Here is a 19,625-nt window from a genome sequence, read left to right on the forward strand (position 1 = left end):
TCACTGAAGAATTTCAGAAAGGTGGTGGCGCTCAGATTTGTATTTTAGAAAAACCACTGTGGTTGTCAGTGGAGAAGAGACTAGAGGGAAGTGAAGGTGCAGTCAGGGTGCCCTGTGAGTCTGTCTGCTCCTCACACCTGTCACTGCGGGGAGCTCCCTCTGAGAGCAGGAGGGCTCAGTGTGCCACAGCCCAGACCTCCCAGGGAGACCAGCATTATGGGCCCAGCGTGGGGCTCAAGCTAGAAATGGCTCTAACCCAAGCACTCTGGCACGGTGACAAGCAGGGAAAATATGATTTTACATGTATTTATTTATAGGTATTAATAATTCCCATGTAGAGTGTGTACTTTTCAAGCCCAGGCCTGAGTGGCACTGAGGGAACTGAGAGCAAAGCTCATGTCCGGGCCCCACACAGGGTTGGAGAGCACAGTGAGGATGGCCCTGTGCACCTGCAGGTAAGGGACAGCAGGGTCACCTGAGAGCAGAGGGTGGGTCTGTTGAGTTCTCTGCTGTGCCCACCTCGTAGGATAATTGATGAGTCCACATCCACAACAGCTGTTTGAAAATGCATAAGAAAGAACCTTTCATTATCAGAAATAAAATGGGCCGGGCGCGGTGGCTCACGCCTGTAATCCTAGCACTCTGGGAGGCCGAGGTGGGTGGATCGTTTGAGCTCAGGAGTTCGAGACCAGCCTGAGCAAGAGCGAGACCCCATCTCTACTAAAAATAGAAAGAAATTATATGGACAGCTAAAAATATATATAGAAAAAATTAGCCGGGCATGGTGGTGCATGCCTGTAGTCCCAGCTACTCGGGAGGCTGAGACAGGAGGATCACTTGAGCTCAGGAGTTTGAGGTTGTTGTGAGCTAGGCTGATGCCACGGCACTCACTCTAGCCTGGGCAACAGAGTGAGACTCTGTCTCAAAAAAAAAAAAAAAAAAAAAAAAGAAATAAAATGACTGTCCAAGGTAAGAAGAAAACTTTGCTATGCTGATCCCCAGAATGGTAACTCTTTTCCAGCACATACCTGAAACTGTCAGCTGCAAATTTCTGCACTTGATTTTTTAATAGTCTGTATGACAAATGTTACAGCAAAATTTCTGGAAAAGTCAAACAAACCATATAATCTACATTTTCCTTTTGTACTAAGTTTTTAATTCCAAGAAACAGGTAGGTCAGGAACACATTGGAAATCTTATTTCTTATCAGACCCTAACGAAAAAGAATGAATTTTAACTATCTGATCAAAGAAGTTTTTTTTTTTTTATTAGTACTTAATTTGAAAAGTTTATTAGCTTCACAATAGCCACTGTGAGCATTAGCCAAGCAGTTAGTTCTTAGAAAATGTTAGTAGTTTGGTCTTGGTTGTGGTTAGCTTCCACGCCTGCTTTACTAAAACTTAAAAATCCTCCTTGCTTTCTCTATCGATTTCATATCCTCATGAGGCTTCCTCTGGCTGCCAGGCTGCAGAAACTTCTTCACCGTGGGGAGGTTGCTGATTCTGGTTTTCAGGGCCTGCAATGCACAGATCACAGCCTCACAGTGCAGCCCAAAGACCAAACCAATTATTAGACAACCCAGGAAATCTGAGCCCTGCCACTCTACACACAGACAGCGTCTCCTCCTTAAGCACCGGTGTGGCAGCTGGGAACAGACACCAGAGAAATGAAGATATGGGAGAAATGAAGATATGAGGAGAAATGAAAATATGGGAAAACTGAGCTGGAAATGAAGATAGAAGATAGTAAAGGCAAACAATGGGGCCAGTCAGACCAATTTTCCCACTGAGAGCTGGACACGGCGGGTGGGCGGGAGTGTGTAGGGGAGGCCTGGGCAGAGAGGAACACAAGGTCTGACAGCAGGAATTGCAGTCCAGGGAGGGAAACCAGATGGAAAAGACATGCCCAGACAGACTCAGTGTGGGAAGACAGGGGATCCCCCGGGGATGAGGGGAATCCCAGAGAAATCAGGCACAGAGACTGCAATGGAATGAATGGGAGTGGGGGGAGATGCTGGGTTCTGGGCCCTTTGATTCCAAAAGGTGAAATATACTTGGGGTATGACCCACCTGAAATTTCCATGCCATAGCAAGAATCTTACCATGCCTCAGAACCAGGGCCTGGAAGCTCATTTGGGAGACCTGGGGGCAGTGCCAGCCTGGAGGAGGCTGGGGTCTGAATGTCACCAGTCCAAGGGCCCAAATACTACATTCCATCATGGGAGATGTGGGGCTGCCTCTCTGGGGGCTGTGAGATAGTGAAACTGATCACCTTGAGCAGAGGGAAGTTAGCGGTAAGGCTGGGATCAAACTCTTCCAAGTTGTAGATAAGTTCAACCAGGTGAATGTCAGCCCGGCTCAGCCTGTTGCCAACAAGGTAGTCCTGTCCGTGGCTCTTTAACACCTGGGGAGTTTGAGGCATCAGATCAGTCACACACACAGAGACAGGCTGGGCACCTGCTTGTCCCTGAGCCTCTCCATCCTGACCCTCCCACCTCTGCATCCTCACTGGCATGTGTGTGACCCAGGCCTTTCTCCATGGTCCCTGATTAATGAGCGAGAGTAAGAAGTGGGCTCTGCCCCCCCGCTCCCCTCCTCGGGGGAAGCCCAGGCTCCCGTTTCCTCTGCTCCCACAGCCCTGCAGAGTTCACACCTCCCACCCACACTGGCATCTTCCACGTGTGCCCGGGTCTCAGCACCTGCTGCGGCATGTTTCTGTCTGCCCCGCGCCCTAAAGCTCGCAGCCCTGACGTTCCAGGACTAGTTCTGCTCTCTCTGCAGTCTCCCTTGACAGCCCTCTCCACCCAGCAGGACACTTCTCCTCCTTCCTCTCTCATTTCCTGGTCTGCATGCTGCTATCTGAAGTAAACCTGGGTGACCTTGAATTCATCACTTCTCTTGCAGACTTGGCTCTGACCCCTAACTTACACTGCATTGTAATTTGCAAGCTGAAGTGTCTAGGGGTGAACTGCACTCATGCGTGAAATTTATTTGAAATGTAAAAATAATCTTACTCCACATCCCATTGCCACCATTCTTGTTTAGATATTTCTCATCCATCTCTGAAGCACTACAGTACTCTCGTGATGGGCAGCTGGTCTCACGTCTCCCCACACATGGTTCCAAAACACTGTCTGCCATATTGGTCTCACCATGTTCCTCTTGAATAAAAGCTCAGGGAGTTCTAGAGACTCTAGTCTAGACCAACATCTAGTGTGGCTCTGAGCCTTGCACAGCCCACATTCTACTATGACAGTAAAATTCTGTTGAATACAGAATTCTAGACTTGGGTCTAGTAAATTGAAATTTTCCTGGAAAATTATAACTTGGGTATAAGTACTACAATTTTTCTTCACCGCCTATTTTTATAAAATGCCTTGAACGTCAGAGAGCTGCACTCGGGTTCAGGAAGTGTCACTGACAGTGAAGGTCACTGCCTCATGAATGCCCAGCATGATTTCCATTGCCCTCTGAACTCAGCGCCTTGATGTGCCGAACAGCTCCACTTACTTTTTCAAAGGCAGGGAAATAGCGATTGGTTGTTTTCTCTTTGAGCAAGGCAAGCTGGTTGACTTGCTCCTCAGGTGAATATGTGAGCAGATTGATGATGATTTCATTCAAATCCGCCATACCTTCCACATACATATCGATCCTGGAGGAGGACACAGCCTGTTAAATGCCTCCTGTCTTAGACTTAATGGTTTAAAACTTTAAGAGAATAGAGCATCAAGTGGTGACCATGTAATTCACCTGCAGTGGATACTTTTTATAAGTCATTCAATTTCATGTGATTTTTACATATATCAACATTTATTACACAAAACACCCGATCGGGGTAGATGTCTTTCTAACATTTTTGTTACACACATGATCAAATACAGGTTCAAAGATCATCAGTGACTCCTCCCGAGTTAAAGTCATAAGAAACATTGGTGGATTCCCTGCAAGTAACCACCCATACTGCACTAAATTTGCCATTTCTATTTTCGGTTGTTCTGTTCTGTTCTTAAACTCAATGTGACTCAGGTGGCCAAAGACCTGTTGCCTCAGTGACCTCAACAGAGTCCCTGGCACACCCATCTCGGTCATGTTCCTCTTCCTCTCCCACCATTCTGCTCCTCCCAGGCACACGTCTCTGCCCCATGTTAGCAGTTCTTTCAACCGTCCCCCATAAACACCGTCCACAGCCCCCTCCAAGTGCTGCTGCCCTGCTCCAGCCGTGTCTGCATTTCTCCCGACCCCACGTGAACACCCTTCCCTGGTGCGATCCTGACACAGTTACCACCCGTGTGGACAGTAGGAGACCTTCTTTTCTTTTCTGTCAAGCTAGGTTTTCCACAGTACGTTTTAAAATAACAGCTTTATGGACATATTTTCATACTGTAATTGTAATCCTTTTAAATTATACATTTCTGTCGTTTTTGGTACATTCATTCACAGAATTTTGCACATACTACAACATTCTAATAACTCAACCCTGAAAAGAAAATCTGTACCCATTGGCAGTATTCTTCATTACTCCCCAGTCCCCACTCCTCTAGCCCTAGGCAACCACTAATCTCCTTTCTGCCTCTTAGGGTTTGAATATTCCGGACATTTCATACAAAAGAAATCCTACAAAAATGTGGCCTTCTGTGTCTGGTTTCTTTTATGTATGTTATGTTAATGTCTTTAAGGTCAACTATGTTGAGCATACATCAGAACCTCATTCTTTTTCATGGCCAAATAATTTGCCCCTGGGTGACTTTGGCACATTTTTGATCCTCCATTACTCTGCTCATGGATGACTGGGGCGCTTCCACTTTTTTACTCTTATGAATATGGCTGTTATTTTGTGTAGAAGATTTAGTGTGGATATATCTTCAATTCTGAGACTGATTGCCCAGTAGAGAAATTCTCGGGTCATTCGTAAGTGCGTTTTAAACTTTTGGAGGAAAGGCGAGTGATTCCAACAAGGTTTTATTTTGAGTCCTGAGCTCTCAGCACAACTGGGAGGAGCCCCCAGAGCCTTGGTCATACTGAATACCTCTGGCTGCTTCAGACTCGTATCAAAATGTTAAGGTAAATCCAGCTTCTTAGACAGCAGGATGTTCTAACCCTCGTCAAGTGACCTGTCCATACAATTGGTTGATAACTGAGTTACCTGATCATCGTTCTTGTAAATACTGAAACTCGAAAATAGGCTCCTTTGGATTGTCCCCTCCCCAGGCCATCATCTGCACACACTCAAGCAATCCATACTTATCCCTACCTGTTGGCGGGAACTCAGCTCCTAAAGGCCTCAGCACCTGGAACCAGGATTCCACCACCCTCCTGAGTTCATGGTTCACGAGTGTTTGGAAGCCTCTGTCACGGCGCTGCACCCGTGGGCTGCATCCTCTTGTATGATCACACTCGCCTGAACCCTCCCACGTTCGTCTTCCCTCACGTCCACAGGACTCTGCCACCCTGGACCTCAGCGCACGTGCCCAAGGCCCAGCCTGCTGCTGTCCTGACCCCCTGCATGGTCCTGCTCACTCGAGGCAGGACCTCAAGCTCTCCTGGGTCATCTGCTGGTGTGAGGACAGAAAATGTACCTACAGGGCTCTCTCCTTTAAGTCCTTCCCATAGAGGTTGTGCTTGCTGGCGATGTAGTTGAGGATGGCTCTCGTCTGCACCAGCTCCATCCCATCAATCTCCACCAGTGGCACTTGCTGGAATGGCAGACGCCCGTCTGCACGAAGAAGGAACAAAAAAGGAGAGGGAGGTGACTATGGGCCCGGCTCTTTTTAGAATGAAAAAGCATTTGGTGCAATGATCGAAGATAAAAAATAAAACATAAAATTATTGTCTGGTAGATTTGCAACTGAAAGAGGATTTTGTTTTAGTGTCTTATAGTCCTTTTTCTTATCAATCTATATTTTCCTTTTTAGCCTTTTTATTTCCTGTCCCATGGTAGGTCCCCCGTATATTTTGTGTTGATTTATCTTCGTGGATATTTTGCAAGAAACTCAGAGAGGCTACAACACGGCTACCATCCTAATGTCATTTAAAATGGGAAGTTCTGAAAGTAAGTCTCATGGTATTCATGACATTTAAGGTAGGTCTGACAGAAGTACAGGTATCTTTCTGTGTTCTTCAAAGCCTATGATATTGCCAGGATATCACCTTGTTAGTCTGGGAAGAGTAAAGAACTCAAGATGGACCCATATTTACTGCTTTCCTCCAATGCATGTCCTTGTGTGTCCTTGCCTGGGGGGAGCTGTGTGGGACCCTGAGCTGCCACAGCTCGAACACGGTGCAGAAATCATGAGAAAGCAAGGGGAGGGCATTCTCAGGGAGCTGGGGATGGTTCCTTTAGCAAATACTCAGTGAAGTCCGGCCCTTTTCAACCCTGAGAGTTGCCAGACCTGCTCAAGGAGACTCTCCCCTTCCATTTTAACCACTTTTCTCCCTCTCCACCACCCGAAATTACCACTCCCCAACAGGCATGGCCTGGTGTGAAGACCTCCCCATGTACCTTCTACTAGATACTCACAGAGAGGCATTTAGATACTTGTTCTTACCATTTCTTAACTTATCCAGATCTTCTGCTGTTTCTAAAAATATCTCTTCGAACTGAAGGCAAAAACAGCAAATGGGTTCTTGTTAGTTCATCATAGCATCATAGACTTTTCAAGTTGCATACCCCTGTCCAGAACATACCATGGAGAAGGGAAGATGTCTGAGTTTTGCAGGTACACAGACTATTCTGGTCATGGCCATTTGGGAATTTAGAGTAGACCCATCAGGAAAAAGGTCTGTGTTATAGCACATAGCTGCTCCTTCTTGTATTTCACTTCACCCCTTCTCTTACCTCACCAGTGTCCATGATCCAGTCATTATTTGGAAACAGAAGTCACTGCAGGGAAGGGACTGAAATGTTATTTGGTTAAAATGTTGCAATGTCTCAGGAAAGCCTGTGTGCCCAGGAGAGATGAGAGAAGAACCTGGGTGTGCCCCCCTGCCGTGTACCATGGGCCGACGACTATCTAAGGTTCTGCCCCCAGGGTTTCTACTGTAATTTCTATCACTCTTTTCCATTTCATAGATTAAAAGAGCTTCTCAATCTAGGAAAGGCCAGGAATTTGGGGATTCCTAATGTGCTCCCTGGAATAGACTTTGTTTCTGATCTGTGATCACACAGGGTCATAGCATATTAATAGGTATAAATGTGTGATACAGGTGTGTAAGTGAGGAGGGGTGTGTGTGCCAGCAATTAACAAAGCGTCCACTTCAAGGCAAGCAGAGGGATGGTGGTTGGTCACTGCAAGAGGTGGGATGGGGTTGGCCAGTGTGGTGTGTTTTTGTTTATTTTGCTGTTTTCTTTGAGATAGGGACTTACTCTGTCACACAGTCTAGACTGCAGTGTCATCATCATAGGTCACTGCAACCTTAAACTCCTGGTTGCAAGCGATCCTCCTGCCTCAGCCTCCTGAGTAGTTGGGAGTGCAGCCATGAGCCACCAAGCCTTGCTAACTTTTCTGGTTTTTGTAGAGACAGCATCTCACTGTTGCTCAGACTGTTCTCAAACTCCTGGACTCAAGCCATGCTCCTACCTCAGCCTCCCAAAGTGCTTGGATTAAAGGTGTGAGCCACCGCACGGAGTCACCACTGTGATGTTGCTGGACAGCCTGAGGGACTGGATCATAACCATCACCCTCTGGGCACCAGGAACCCAGAGCGCTGGGCGAGGGCCTCCCCAGTCAGCCCTGCCCCCCAGTCCCCTCAGTCAAGCTGGGATGGAGAGGAGGGAGCCTGGGTGCTCTAAGCCGTGCCCCTGCACCTGCTGTGCTGCACTCACCCTGCCCAGGGCTCTCACACACCCCTGGACGACTGTGAGAGCAGCTTCTTCATTTGCAGAAAGAAAACAACCGGGAATGACCCTCTGGATTTGTTGTGTGCTTGTGTCTTCATAAAATGAGAAAGGATCAGGCTAAAGTCTCACGAATGAAAAAAGCAACGGAGAAAGCGCAATCCCGAGGCTTCAGTCCACATGTTGCTCTGAGGCTGAAGGGACCACACAGGTTCCCTTCACAGGACGCCTCCTCACCCTGACAGCCTCCTTTCCTGCTCCTGCCTCAGTGACAAGATCTCCTGAGCCTGTTCCTGCCTCTCTCCCTCACACACACTTGCTGGGCCTCAGTCTGCACAGGCAAGTGTTTTTCCCAGGGACACCTGCAGAGGGCAGCGCTCCACACAGTCACACCCAGAAACCCACCAGCATGTCCTGTTCAGACACTGGGAGGAAGGGCCTTGGAACACTGTGGAATGCTTGGGTGGTCTCCTAGAGGCCCCCACTCCTCATTTTAATCACCTACCTACTTTTCTGTGTCCTCAGAGACATGCAGCTGCCCTAGGGCAGGGACCAAGTCTGTCTTGTTCTCTGTCTACCCCAGGGCCTAGCACAGAGCCTGGCACTTCATAGGTGCTCAACAAAATAACTGCTGAATGAGTTTCCTCAATCTAACAGGAGGTTTATTACAATCCACTCCCTCCTTCCATCCATCATGCTTTATACTTTAATTACGTTTCACTGCTCACATATTTTATCTTTTTATTATGGAAATCTCTAGCATGTACAAAAATACATATAACATCCAATGATCCATTGTGTTTCAGTCACTTAGCTTCAGTAATTACCAGCTCAGGCCAAGTTGTTTTCATTGTATGCCAAACTCTCTCTGGTAGTCACAATATGAAACAAATCTGGGGTATCATATCATCTCACCCTAAATACTGGAATGTGTACCTATAAAACGTAACAACCATTTTAAAACTAACAATAATACCATCCCCAAAATCAGGCAAAATTACACTAAAAAATTAACAAGAATTCTTTACTACTATCTTTATTGAATCAATATTCAGGTTCCTAATTGTGGTATGAATGTCATAAAGTATATTTTACATTTTGTTTTTATCCAAATCAAAATAAGGTCCACACATAAGGTATAATTGATGTTTCTTCTGTTTCTTCTGAAAATATTTTTTAATTGTTTATGTGCTTTTGGATAATCAGATTTCTTCCATTTTCATTTGGTCAAATCAGTCCATTTTTTTCTTAGTAACTATGAATATTTTCGCTGAAGGTAAAACTATTCATAGGTCATCTTGTACAGAAGTCTACTGGCTTAGAAAAGAAATTTCATACAGTCCATTTTAGATGCAAGTTAGGTTGACCTAAGTCCCAACCTACCTCTACTCCAGCTGCAGCCAAGAGCCAGCGGATGGCCTCCATTCTGCCCCGTCCATCGTAGTAGTGAAGCTTGACCTTTCCCGGCATAGTAGCAGTCTCTTGCTTTCTGTAAACAGAAATAAATATATAAATGAACGGGACCACGGAAGCAAAATGTCCTTTTGGATGTAAGGTTGGGAGTATCTGCTTTCCTTGTGGCAGGGTTGGAGGAGTCCCCAGAAGGTCTTCTATGGCTCAATTTCTTACCACCATTGTGAAAATGCACCAAACCAGTCTCATGTTGCCATTTGTCCTTAGTTTGAGAACCTAAATAGGGCAGCCTGGATCCCACCAGGGGAAGGCCCTGTGAGCCTGGGAGGGACCTTTAAACCAGAGGACCTCACTGACAGGGAGGAGCAGGAGGGGGCAGAGTCAGTCTTCAGCTCTGGGTGTTACGCTGCTCTGGCTCACAAGCAGAACTGGGGCTTAGTCTTGTCCTGACTGTGGCCGGTATCTACATTGTCTTTTACAGAACAAGGTGCTCACTTCTTTTTCTATTAGATTTCCATATTTTGCCACTTCTGGCTGAATTTAATTTTTTAACCTGAAAAACAGTAGTTGCTGCATTAACATTTTATTACAAAGAAAGGAAGCAATATTGGTTTAGTGTCTACAACATAATAAACAATTTCTCATTTTTATTCACATTTATTTGTCATAAAAGTTACTTGATGTATATCCTGTTATTATTCTAAGTTTACACTTGAGATTATTCATATCAATAGAAATTTTGTGATGTGCTAAACCTAGCATGGTTTTTATTTGACAATAAATTTTTTTTTTAATTTAAAGAGGTTTATTCGGAACCAAAGAGGTTTATTCTGAACTGGTGTGTGACCAGTCTGGAGCACATGACCTCAAGAGAAAATGTGCTGTGAAAATAAAGTCTTGGAGCTTGTCTATACAAGCATTTGGCAAACATTAGGTCATGACCTAGTAGTGACTTTTACAATTCACACAGTGGGCTTTGACTAGCATTTTAAACTTGCACGTCATAGAAAATATCAGCGTGTATCAGGTGCCAGGGGTAAATTCTTTTGTGTGTGTGAACATTATGTTGTGTGCAAGTGAGTGCACATATATGTCTGTGTGCTCTGGGTGGTTGTACGACGTAAGAAACACATGTGCCTGGGACTAGCTAAAAACGTTTGACAGCTGTTGCTCTAGTCTGCACTATTGACATTTTGGGGTGGGTAATTCTTGCTGTGAGGGTCTGTCCCGTGCACTGGGGGATATTACAAAGCAGCATCCCTGGCTTCCACCCACTGGTAGCATAGTGTTGTGACATCATGACAACCAGACATATGTCCACACATTGTCAGATGTCCCTGGGGCAAAATCAGCCCTGGCCCAGAGGGAGAACCACTGCTGTATTCCAAGGTCCCACATAAAATGGAACGAAGGGATCACCTCACCCAGAGACCAGGCCAGTTCAGCAACAGTGTCAGGCAAGCTTCAGCAGTGGTGTGACAAAAGCACAGGATTCATTAAAAAGCAAATATTCCATTGCCTAAACCTAGGGAGGGACAGTATCGATCTCATTTGTAGTCAGAGACTAAAACTTCAGAGCTGAAATGGACAATCTGCCGCTCCAGAGATAAAGTGTGAAGTCAGAAAACATTTAAATATATTTTGAAAGATGTATGGTTATTGAATTTTTAGCACAAATATATTTCTCTACACACAATAGCAATACTTCTAAAAAGGCATGTGAAACTTAAATTTTGTTTTTTTTTTTTTGAGACAGTCTCCCTCTTTTGCCCGGACTACAGTACCGTGGCGTCAGCCTAGCTCACAGCAACCTCAAACTCCTGGGCTCAAGCGATCCTCCTGCCTCAGCCTCCCCAGTAGCTGGGACTACAGGCATGTGCCACCATGCCCGGCTAATTTTTTCCATATATATTTTTAGTTGTCCATATAATTTCTTTCTATTTTTAGTAGAGATGGGGTCTCGCTCTTGCTCAGGCTGGTCTCGAACTCCTGAGCTCAAACAAACCACCCGCCTCGGCCTCCCAGAGTGCTAGGATTACAGGTGTGAGCCACCACACACGGCTAAAACTTAAATTTTTATATGTCAAAATAATTTAGGTATTCCAGGGGAATCTTTATTCATTTATTTCTTTCCTTGACATGTTTTTTTCTGGGTTACAAATAAATGTTTCTATCTCTTTTTGGAAACTTTCACTCACACTTCCTAACTAACACCCACTGAGCAGTTTCCATGTCCAGCCATGGCCGTCATGGACACTGATGCTGGTAGGAAGGTACGAGTTTGATTTGGTCGCTGCCTCCAAAGGAGTTTAAACCTAGTGAGAACAACAGGCTTGTGGACAACTGACAGAGCAGAATGCGGCCAGCAGAGACTTCACCTAACAGGTTCCTGGGAATTCCAACCAAAGTCATGATTTTCTTCGCCAAGCAAGTCAGAGCAAGGGCTGCCAGGCTGGGAAACCTGAGGACCTGCCCCTGCCCACGTGGCTCCTACCATCCAGGGTGGCATTGTCAAAGCTCAGCAACTGTTTTTATCTCTCAAATGTCTGCTTTCTACTCTCAGATTAGGGACACTCTTTGGAGTTGTCCAAAAATCTGTTTACAGCATATTTAAAAGTGCTTGTTCTTTATTTCCGTTTTAATTTCATCTTCCTTGGGCACTATTTTTTTTCCTATGAATTTTTTTTTTTTGCCCTGAAAAGGTCCAACGCCAATGTGAGGTTTCACAGGGTCTCTGTGAGATTCCGAGGCTTTCCTGGATAAGATCTTTGTTTTATTTATTTATTTTTTACGTTGGCAATTATTGCGGGGCAGTACGGACTCTCATCGTGTTACATCCTACTGGGTGACTTCATGCCCGTTATAAATACTAGTTAGACATCCTACTGATACATGGATCTCTCCTCTCACCACTTCCCCAGTTACAGTGCTACAAGAGTCTGAGAAGTCAGCCCTTCCTCCAAGTTTCTGAGATTAAGGACTCACTTTTGGAAGACTGAACGACATCTCCATTGTGAGACCTCAGCCTGTGGGTTGGAGTCCCTCTGGACGAGGCGCCTAGGAAAGACCACCTGAAACAAAGGGACAGGGGATGCCCCGTTGGCCTTTGGGAAAGTGCCAGGGACGCCTGGGCCCAGTGGTCTCTACTGACTTTGTGCACAGTTTGGGTTATTTCTTATTTTCTTCCTCTGCTTTATCCTCGTATAATTCCAGCTAATAAATGACAAGTTGCCTCTTCCTCTCCTCCTCTCCTGACTCACTGCTCTCAGAGACAACCTACTTCTCCCTTTTTGCAACTACCCTCCAGTTTACGTCCCGTTTTGTACTTTTCATACAAAAGCCCCTCCAGTTTCCACCCGAAATTTTAGGTACATGCTGGGCCTCCCTAGTGAGGCTCACCTTACTGCAAGGGGCTCTTGTTTAAAACCTCTTGAGTTTCCTGCATCAAGGAAAATTCTGAGTACAAATGGACAATCTGCTGCCATAGAGTTAAAACATGGAGTCTGGAGCTCGCTGTCTATCTCTCTATTTTCTTTTTTACCGACTTTAACTCTGCAGTGGCTGAGTTCCTACTGGTGTTGAGACAAAGCTCACGGAATGTGGATCATTAATTCAGTTCACTAATTAGAGCAGAAAATTCTGGCTATAATTTAGACATTGAAAACTCATTTCAAGTGGAAAAAAAAAACAACTAAAAGAGGTTTTTCTAAAAAAAAAAAAAAAAAAAAAAAAAACAAACATCAAACTGCCATGGAACCAACTTTACTGAAAACTTTGGTCCTCAGGTTTCATTACATGACCTATTGGGGCAAGTAAAGTTTAGCCATGTTAACAAGTTACAATTTGCATCCAACCACTTTTTGCAAAATGGTGAGTTTATATTGTTATCTCAAGACTGAAATTCAGAGGTAAAGACTATTAGATCTTTGTGTGCATATGCGTATATATGTTTAATGTATTTATGTGTATGTACATTGTTATATATTGTGTTTCCATGGTACCAAATTGGCTCATAAAAGAGTGCTCATAAATTAAGTAAATAAGTCTAAGTGCTTTTTAAGCTCATGTGAGTTTTTAAAACACTTTTGGTAAACAAGATAGGTTATTAAAAAGGAAAAGTTATTATTTGTAAAATAAAAACAAATATGTTTTCTAATTGCCAGAATACACTGTTGCCAGAGTTTATGAGTCAGTTTTACCTTTTACTGCTGCTTAATGTTTTAAGGTGTCAAGGTTTAATACAAAGATTATAAAACTATAAACCCAGCCAAAACCAAAATGGTCTGTGTTTATGTGATTTTTTCATAAGTAAAACTAATTGAATATTGGTAGCTTAATGAAAACAACTAGATCTTCTGAGTTAAGAGCAAAAACACCCATGCATTTGTTGTTCTTAGGTAATATACACAGGCTATAAAAATGGTTAATAGGGAAATAACTTAAAATAATAACTAAGATCTAAGTCCATTGCTAAAATAAATAAATTGAATAAATATAAATAAAATAGACGCTTATAACAAATACTTCAAAATTTCTTGCTTCTTAGGTTTTTACTAAAATGTAAGGCTATTAAGAATAAAAATTCTCGTCAATATATGTGATTTATATGTATATAAAGTATACAAAAAATAAGATGTGTTTTTATTCAAATAATAAAAGATGATAGAAGAGGACTAAACTGTGTTCTTATTGAAAAAGGAGTAATTTCGACTGATTCAAAAGTTGTTGAAAGGTTGTTAAAAAAAAGGCTAGAGGGACCCTGTACATGGGAGAGAGAGAGGGACGTGGAGGGTTATGGACAAAAAGATGTATATTTTTGACAAGAAGTCAAAAGGTAAGAAAAGAGAATGATTTAATATAAAGAAATGATGTTGTATAGTAAATTTTTATGCGAAAATAAACTGGTTATTTAAGAAAGGGGAAATTGAGGACAATATAGAAAGTCCAAGTATGTCATAGATGGTCTGTGTAAGTTGTGATAAGATTAATGAAAGAAAATTTATAAAGGAATTTTGTATGTGATCAAATTGGCTACAATTTTATTAATAAAAAATATTTTTTTGGTTAAAACAAGGTTTTCTTAAGATATTGATTTGCTCTTACTAAAATGCCAAAAAGTTCTGATTCTAATTCTATAATCTGCTTCTTTTGAGACTTCTCAGATTTCTATCTCAGAAGTTCAGCTCTTGCTCCATCTTGCTGTTTTCAGACTTTTCTCTACTTCAGAAGGCCTGAGACGGTAACCCTCTCCTTCAACCCTTTTGGTGGTTCCTGTAACTTTCTTCCCCCCTCTAGATCTGGTTCTAAGTCTGCTGTTAATGTCTGAGGCTAAAACGTTTACGATCAAAGTCTACAAAGCAATGTTTTTTTCTTAGCTTGTTCATATGTCTGAATTGTTCAATATGATTAAAAAAATCTTCCTATGCCGTTACTAAGAGTTGCACATTCCCCTTCTCAAGGTACTACTTTCCTAGTTCCTTGTTTCCTTTATAACATAATACTCACTCATTACCCTAACAGTCTTCTTACGTCTGACTCTTTTCATGAGATTTGACTTCCAAGTTGCCCAAATTTGTTTCCCATAAGGAAAAGCAGTCACACTAAAGAAGATTTTTTAATTTTTTAGTTTTGCTTTTTTAGCAATGGGCCTCAGAATCAAAGATTTCATTTTATCAAGATAATTCTTGTTGTTGTTATTAGGTTTTTGATTAGTTGGGAAACCTGTACTTTAAAAGTTAAGGTTTTTCTGTATTGCCTTTAAACTCTCCTGATTTTCACTCTTGGTTAAGCAAATTGCTATTATTTTATAGTCACATGAGATCCTATTTAGATTACATGTTCTAAGCCTTTTAACATCTTTCACAAATGTCTGCAAAATTTAGATAATTTGAATGTTTAGCTACCTGTAAGCTTCTTTTTCCTGTCATTGTCACAACTAGGCAGGATTTATAACCTTTTTGGTTAAGATGTTAATTCTTTAAACAGACCACAAAAAACCATTCTGATATAAGAGCCTCTACATCCTTAGCTCAAAGGGCTTTAACAAAATGCTTGTTTTGTATAGTGAATTCCTACAAGTCTGATGTAGCTCAACGGTTATAGATAGGTTAACCTTATAACCTTCCTTTTGGCCTTTGCTCTTATGTTGTTTAAACGGTTTTAAAAGTTGATAAATTCCTGCCCACCTCCATCTCATCGGCCTTGAACATCTAACTGGCTATAAGTCTTTTGACTTGAAGTCTCTGGGCCACAGTGCCCCACTGAGGGACAGAGTGGAACCGGGGCAGGGAGTTGCACCACCCTGGCAATGACCAGGCAAAAGGAAAGTTTGGCCATCAATGAAAATCCTGCCTCTGGCAAATCTTGGCCAAAAGGAAAAAAATGTAAACCCCCCTGACTGAACAGTCCCCTTTTGGCCAAGGCGACCCCGGAAAAATGTTAAAACAGAGTCTTAAGAGGTCAGACACACCTTGTCATACTCCCCTCCTTTTGGAGTTTAACATTAATGTTAAAATAGAAATCATGAGGCTGAAAAAATGGCCTCGATGACAATAAGATACCAAATTTAAAAACAGAACCTGAGGCCATTTCAGACAAGGCTTAAGGTGCTGCCCTAAAACTAGAGATAAAGACACTCAGATCATCATGGTATTACAGCCTGCAAGAGGCAGGCCGGGGACCCAGTTCACGTTCCCTCCAGGAGCCCGGCTGACACTGAAGTAGGGCTGAGCCTGTTTCAATTTAGTCCACGCAGGGACTTGAACTACTCGGTCTTGAACACCCTCAGAGAGAAACTATCTCACCCAGAATACAAAATTTCTAGAGTGTCAGAAAAGGCAAGAGACAGTCCCTTTATTGGCCTGGTTCATCCCTTTCTTTGGCCCACTGGCGGCTCTCCTGCTTTCCTTGCTTTTTGGGCCTTAGGTTATTAACTTTTTGGTGAACTTTGTTAGTAAAAGACTAAAACAATTCAGCTGCAGATAGACCCTCAGCCTTCAGCAGCCCTCAAGAATGGGGAGCAGGCCGGGCACGGTGGCTGACGCCTGTAATCCTAGCACTCTGGGAGGCCGAGGCGGGTGGATCGCTCAAGGTCAGGAGTTCGAGACCAGCCTGAGCAAGAGCGAGACCCCGTCTCTACTAAAAATAGAAAGAAACTATATGGACAACTAAAATATATATAGAAAAAATTAGCCGGGCATGGTGGTGCATGCCTGTAGTCCCAGCTACTCGGGAGGCTGAGGCAGTAGGATCGCTTAAGCCCAGGAGTTTAAAGTTGCTGTGAGCTAGACTGACGCCACGGCACTCACTCTAGCCTGGGCAACAGAGTGAGACTCTGTCTCAAAAAAAAAAAAAAAAAAAAAAAGAATGGGGAGCAAATAGAAGAGGGATTTCTGGCCAGGACAGCGCCAGCAGCAGGGGCTTGGGAGGGATTAAAACACAAAGAGGGTTTTAGACCAAGCCAAAAGACTACACAAGCCTAATAACCCTGCTGCTCAAAACAGGAGACTCCATTAAAGTTCATCTCCCTTGTGTTACTTGTTCCTTCCCTTACTGGGACCAGTAATGTTCCATCTATTATACTACTACTTCTTGGTCCCTGCTTTTTTAACTTACTAATAAAGTGTCTTCCAGGCCCCAAGAGTTCCATGTCAAGGTGGTGGTGGCACAGAGGTTCCAATCTATACCGTCTGCTGAAGACCCCTATAAATCATCAGACCAGTCAGCAAGAGATTTGTGCCACCCCCAAAAGGGAGTAGGGACAGCGACCCTAGTCAGCAGGAACCAATTCCAGAACATGGGACCTTGGACCCTTCTCCTTAAGAATCAGGAGGGTGAAATCTCTCAGGGGTAATGACACAGAACAAGGACAGGACTAGGGCCTCCCTTCTGACCAAGGGAGGCAACATGGCACAACATGATCCAGCCTAGTGAACTGAAGAAGAAAAAAACAGAAACAAAAACAAATGACTTCCTATCTCCTGGTATTCAGCACACATCCACCTGAGGGGGGTGGGATAAACCGTCTGGCTGTTGAGTAGTATTTTCTGAGACCACTGAAACAAAATGCTGACAGTGGCTGATAAGGAACCTGGCTGCAAAGAAACCAGACCTATCCGGATCTAACCACCTCAAGCCAAAAAGAACCCCCACACCTCCCTTACTCTGCCTTCCCCCCCCCTTATAATCTCATTTTGATGCTAAAAATCATGCAGGGAGTTGAGATTTAACATGCTGTTGAGACATGCCACACATGAAGCAGCACTTAATAGAGCTACACAGGCGCAAGACAATCTCCACCTCTAAGTGCTTACATGCCACCCTTTTCCTGCCCAAGCCTCTTTAAAACTCCCCCTGAACTCCCCTCCAGGAGGCGGCCTGAGGACTTTTCCTCCCTGTGCCTAGCCTGCAACTCCCATTCCTCCTCTCGCTGATTGCTCTTGCACAGAGAGCCCAAGGGCCTGGGCCAGCCAGCACTGTCCTGTGAGCTATCTTTTCTCCTAAGAACTGTTTCGCCCTGCAGAGCTCCAACCAAAGTGACTTTTCACAGCGTCTTTCTGAGATCCCAAGGCTTTCCTGTATCAGATCTTTATTTTTTTTTTTTATGTTGTCAATTCTTGCCCGGCACCACTGACTCTTACCATGTTACATCCTACCTGGTCACTACATGCACCTTATAAAGATTATTGACATGGTCTAGTGATATATCTAGCGATCTCTCAAGGAATACCCAGGTACAGAGCAGGAAGGGAAAGTAACAGTGCTCCTGCTCCCTGTCCCCTCACCCTGTGACCTCACAGGAAGCAGGACATCACTCCAGGTTCAGTGCAGGCTTCACAGGATGGGACTCAGCTAGATAACTCAAAAGCTACACTTTTTTGTTGTTAGTTTGTTTTTTAGCTTTCCCCTCATAGAGCTTGCCATTTTAGAATCCAGTAGTGCAGAGTAATTACATAACAAGCTGGGATCATGGTAGCAAAATAACCAATGCTGATTATGAAATCCACCACTGTGCTGTTTAAACAGAATTGTCATGGCAATGGACCTCGCTCACACAGTAGAAACATTAAGACTATGCAAAAATAAAAGTGTTTTGCCAGGGTAGCCAGGGGAACATCTAGTCTGCCAATCACAAGGAATTTGCAAATGCTCTGTTAGACCAGAAACAAGACAGCTCAAGAGAAGGGCATCATTATTAAGTTTGTCTAAGATGCAATTCCACAGCACTTGTTTTACTGTCCTATACATGTAGATTCATTTGCAATTTTGAGACTTTAAACCCTGCTCAGCCTCTGGTCTCACAAACGTTAACAAGTAACAGGAGGAGGAGGAAGAAGAGGATGAGGGGAAGAAGAAAGATGAAGAGGAACGAGAAAGAGGAAGAGGAGAAGGGGAAATAGCACACCACTTGTTATTCAACTGCAAAGTATTAATAACTCATGTGAACAATAAGCTAATGTGTATGTAATCGAATGTGTCCATGTAAATTTAGTTCCTAATGGGCAGGCATGATGATTGGTTTCCTTCCCACCTGTGGAGGGGTGGCTTTAGAGGCAGGAGAGGCATGCAAACACTCGAGTACTTTTTCTTTACATTACTCAGGTGGGACCCCAAAGGGGTGACCCTGCCAAATGTAAATCCTGTATAATCGTGTGTTGCCTCCTGTATGAATCATACTGATACCTCCTGTTTAACTGTGTAACAAATTGCATGTAAGCTCCGACAAATGCATGGCGGCATTTTCAGATTGCCAGTACTGTTGTCACTCTCACTTTTCTCACACCATCTAAGTCACGGCCTTTGTTTTCTAATTCCTGAATCTTATTTTTGTTTAAGCCATTTGTTCAGGAACCAGTAAACAATGCTTGAATTGTCTCCTGAGCACACTAAGAAGGCACAATAAGGACATGAAGTACCCACACAAAGTAACACATTGAAACATGCTCTCCTAGTGAAGCAGACACAGAACATTTAGGAAGGTTCTTAAGGTCGGCACTAACCTAATGAAGTCCTGGCTGCGTCTCTGCTCAGCTCCTCCAGGCCAGCTCCTGAGCTGTGTGCCAGCTGCTTAAATGCTGGGACACTCCTGCCCGCTGAACTGGGCGGGCCCAATAGCGAACAGCCACGCCCACAGGGTTGAAGGCTCCAGAGTTCCGTGCTGGACTAGAAAGCATGACAGTCAACAGTGTTTCATTTCAAGGCTATCCAAAAATGCACAATAAGGGATTTCAGATCTATTTGGCTGCCTCAGAAGGTCCCAGGGCACAGGGCTTGTTTGAACACTGTTTAAGGAGGATCTCATTAAATAGGCTGCAGGTTTAGGGCAGATGAGAAACCTTGTGGGGGGAGGAGGAGAGTGGCATAACAGGGTGTTGTCGGGG

At 43.8% G+C, this 19,625-nt stretch overlaps 1 protein-coding gene across 1 annotated transcript; it reads right to left on the reverse strand.

The window, feature by feature from the left end:
- Positions 1-1,116: 1,116 nt before the first annotated feature.
- Positions 1,117-19,327, reverse strand: LOC138395026 (glutathione S-transferase A3-like). Its single transcript, XM_069487287.1, has 7 exons — positions 19,245-19,327; positions 9,217-9,322; positions 6,545-6,596; positions 5,580-5,712; positions 3,510-3,651; positions 2,272-2,403; positions 1,117-1,516 (listed from the first exon to the last, which is right to left on the reverse strand). Exons 2-7 carry the CDS (start codon positions 9,301-9,303, stop codon positions 1,394-1,396), a joined length of 669 nt encoding a protein of 222 aa, XP_069343388.1. The 5' UTR covers positions 9,304-9,322; positions 19,245-19,327; the 3' UTR covers positions 1,117-1,393.
- Positions 19,328-19,625: the final 298 nt, after the last annotated feature.

Source organism: Eulemur rufifrons, chromosome 15 (genome assembly GCF_041146395.1).
Source record: "Eulemur rufifrons isolate Redbay chromosome 15, OSU_ERuf_1, whole genome shotgun sequence".
In the NCBI taxonomy this organism is placed as follows: Eukaryota; Metazoa; Chordata; class Mammalia; order Primates; family Lemuridae; genus Eulemur; species Eulemur rufifrons.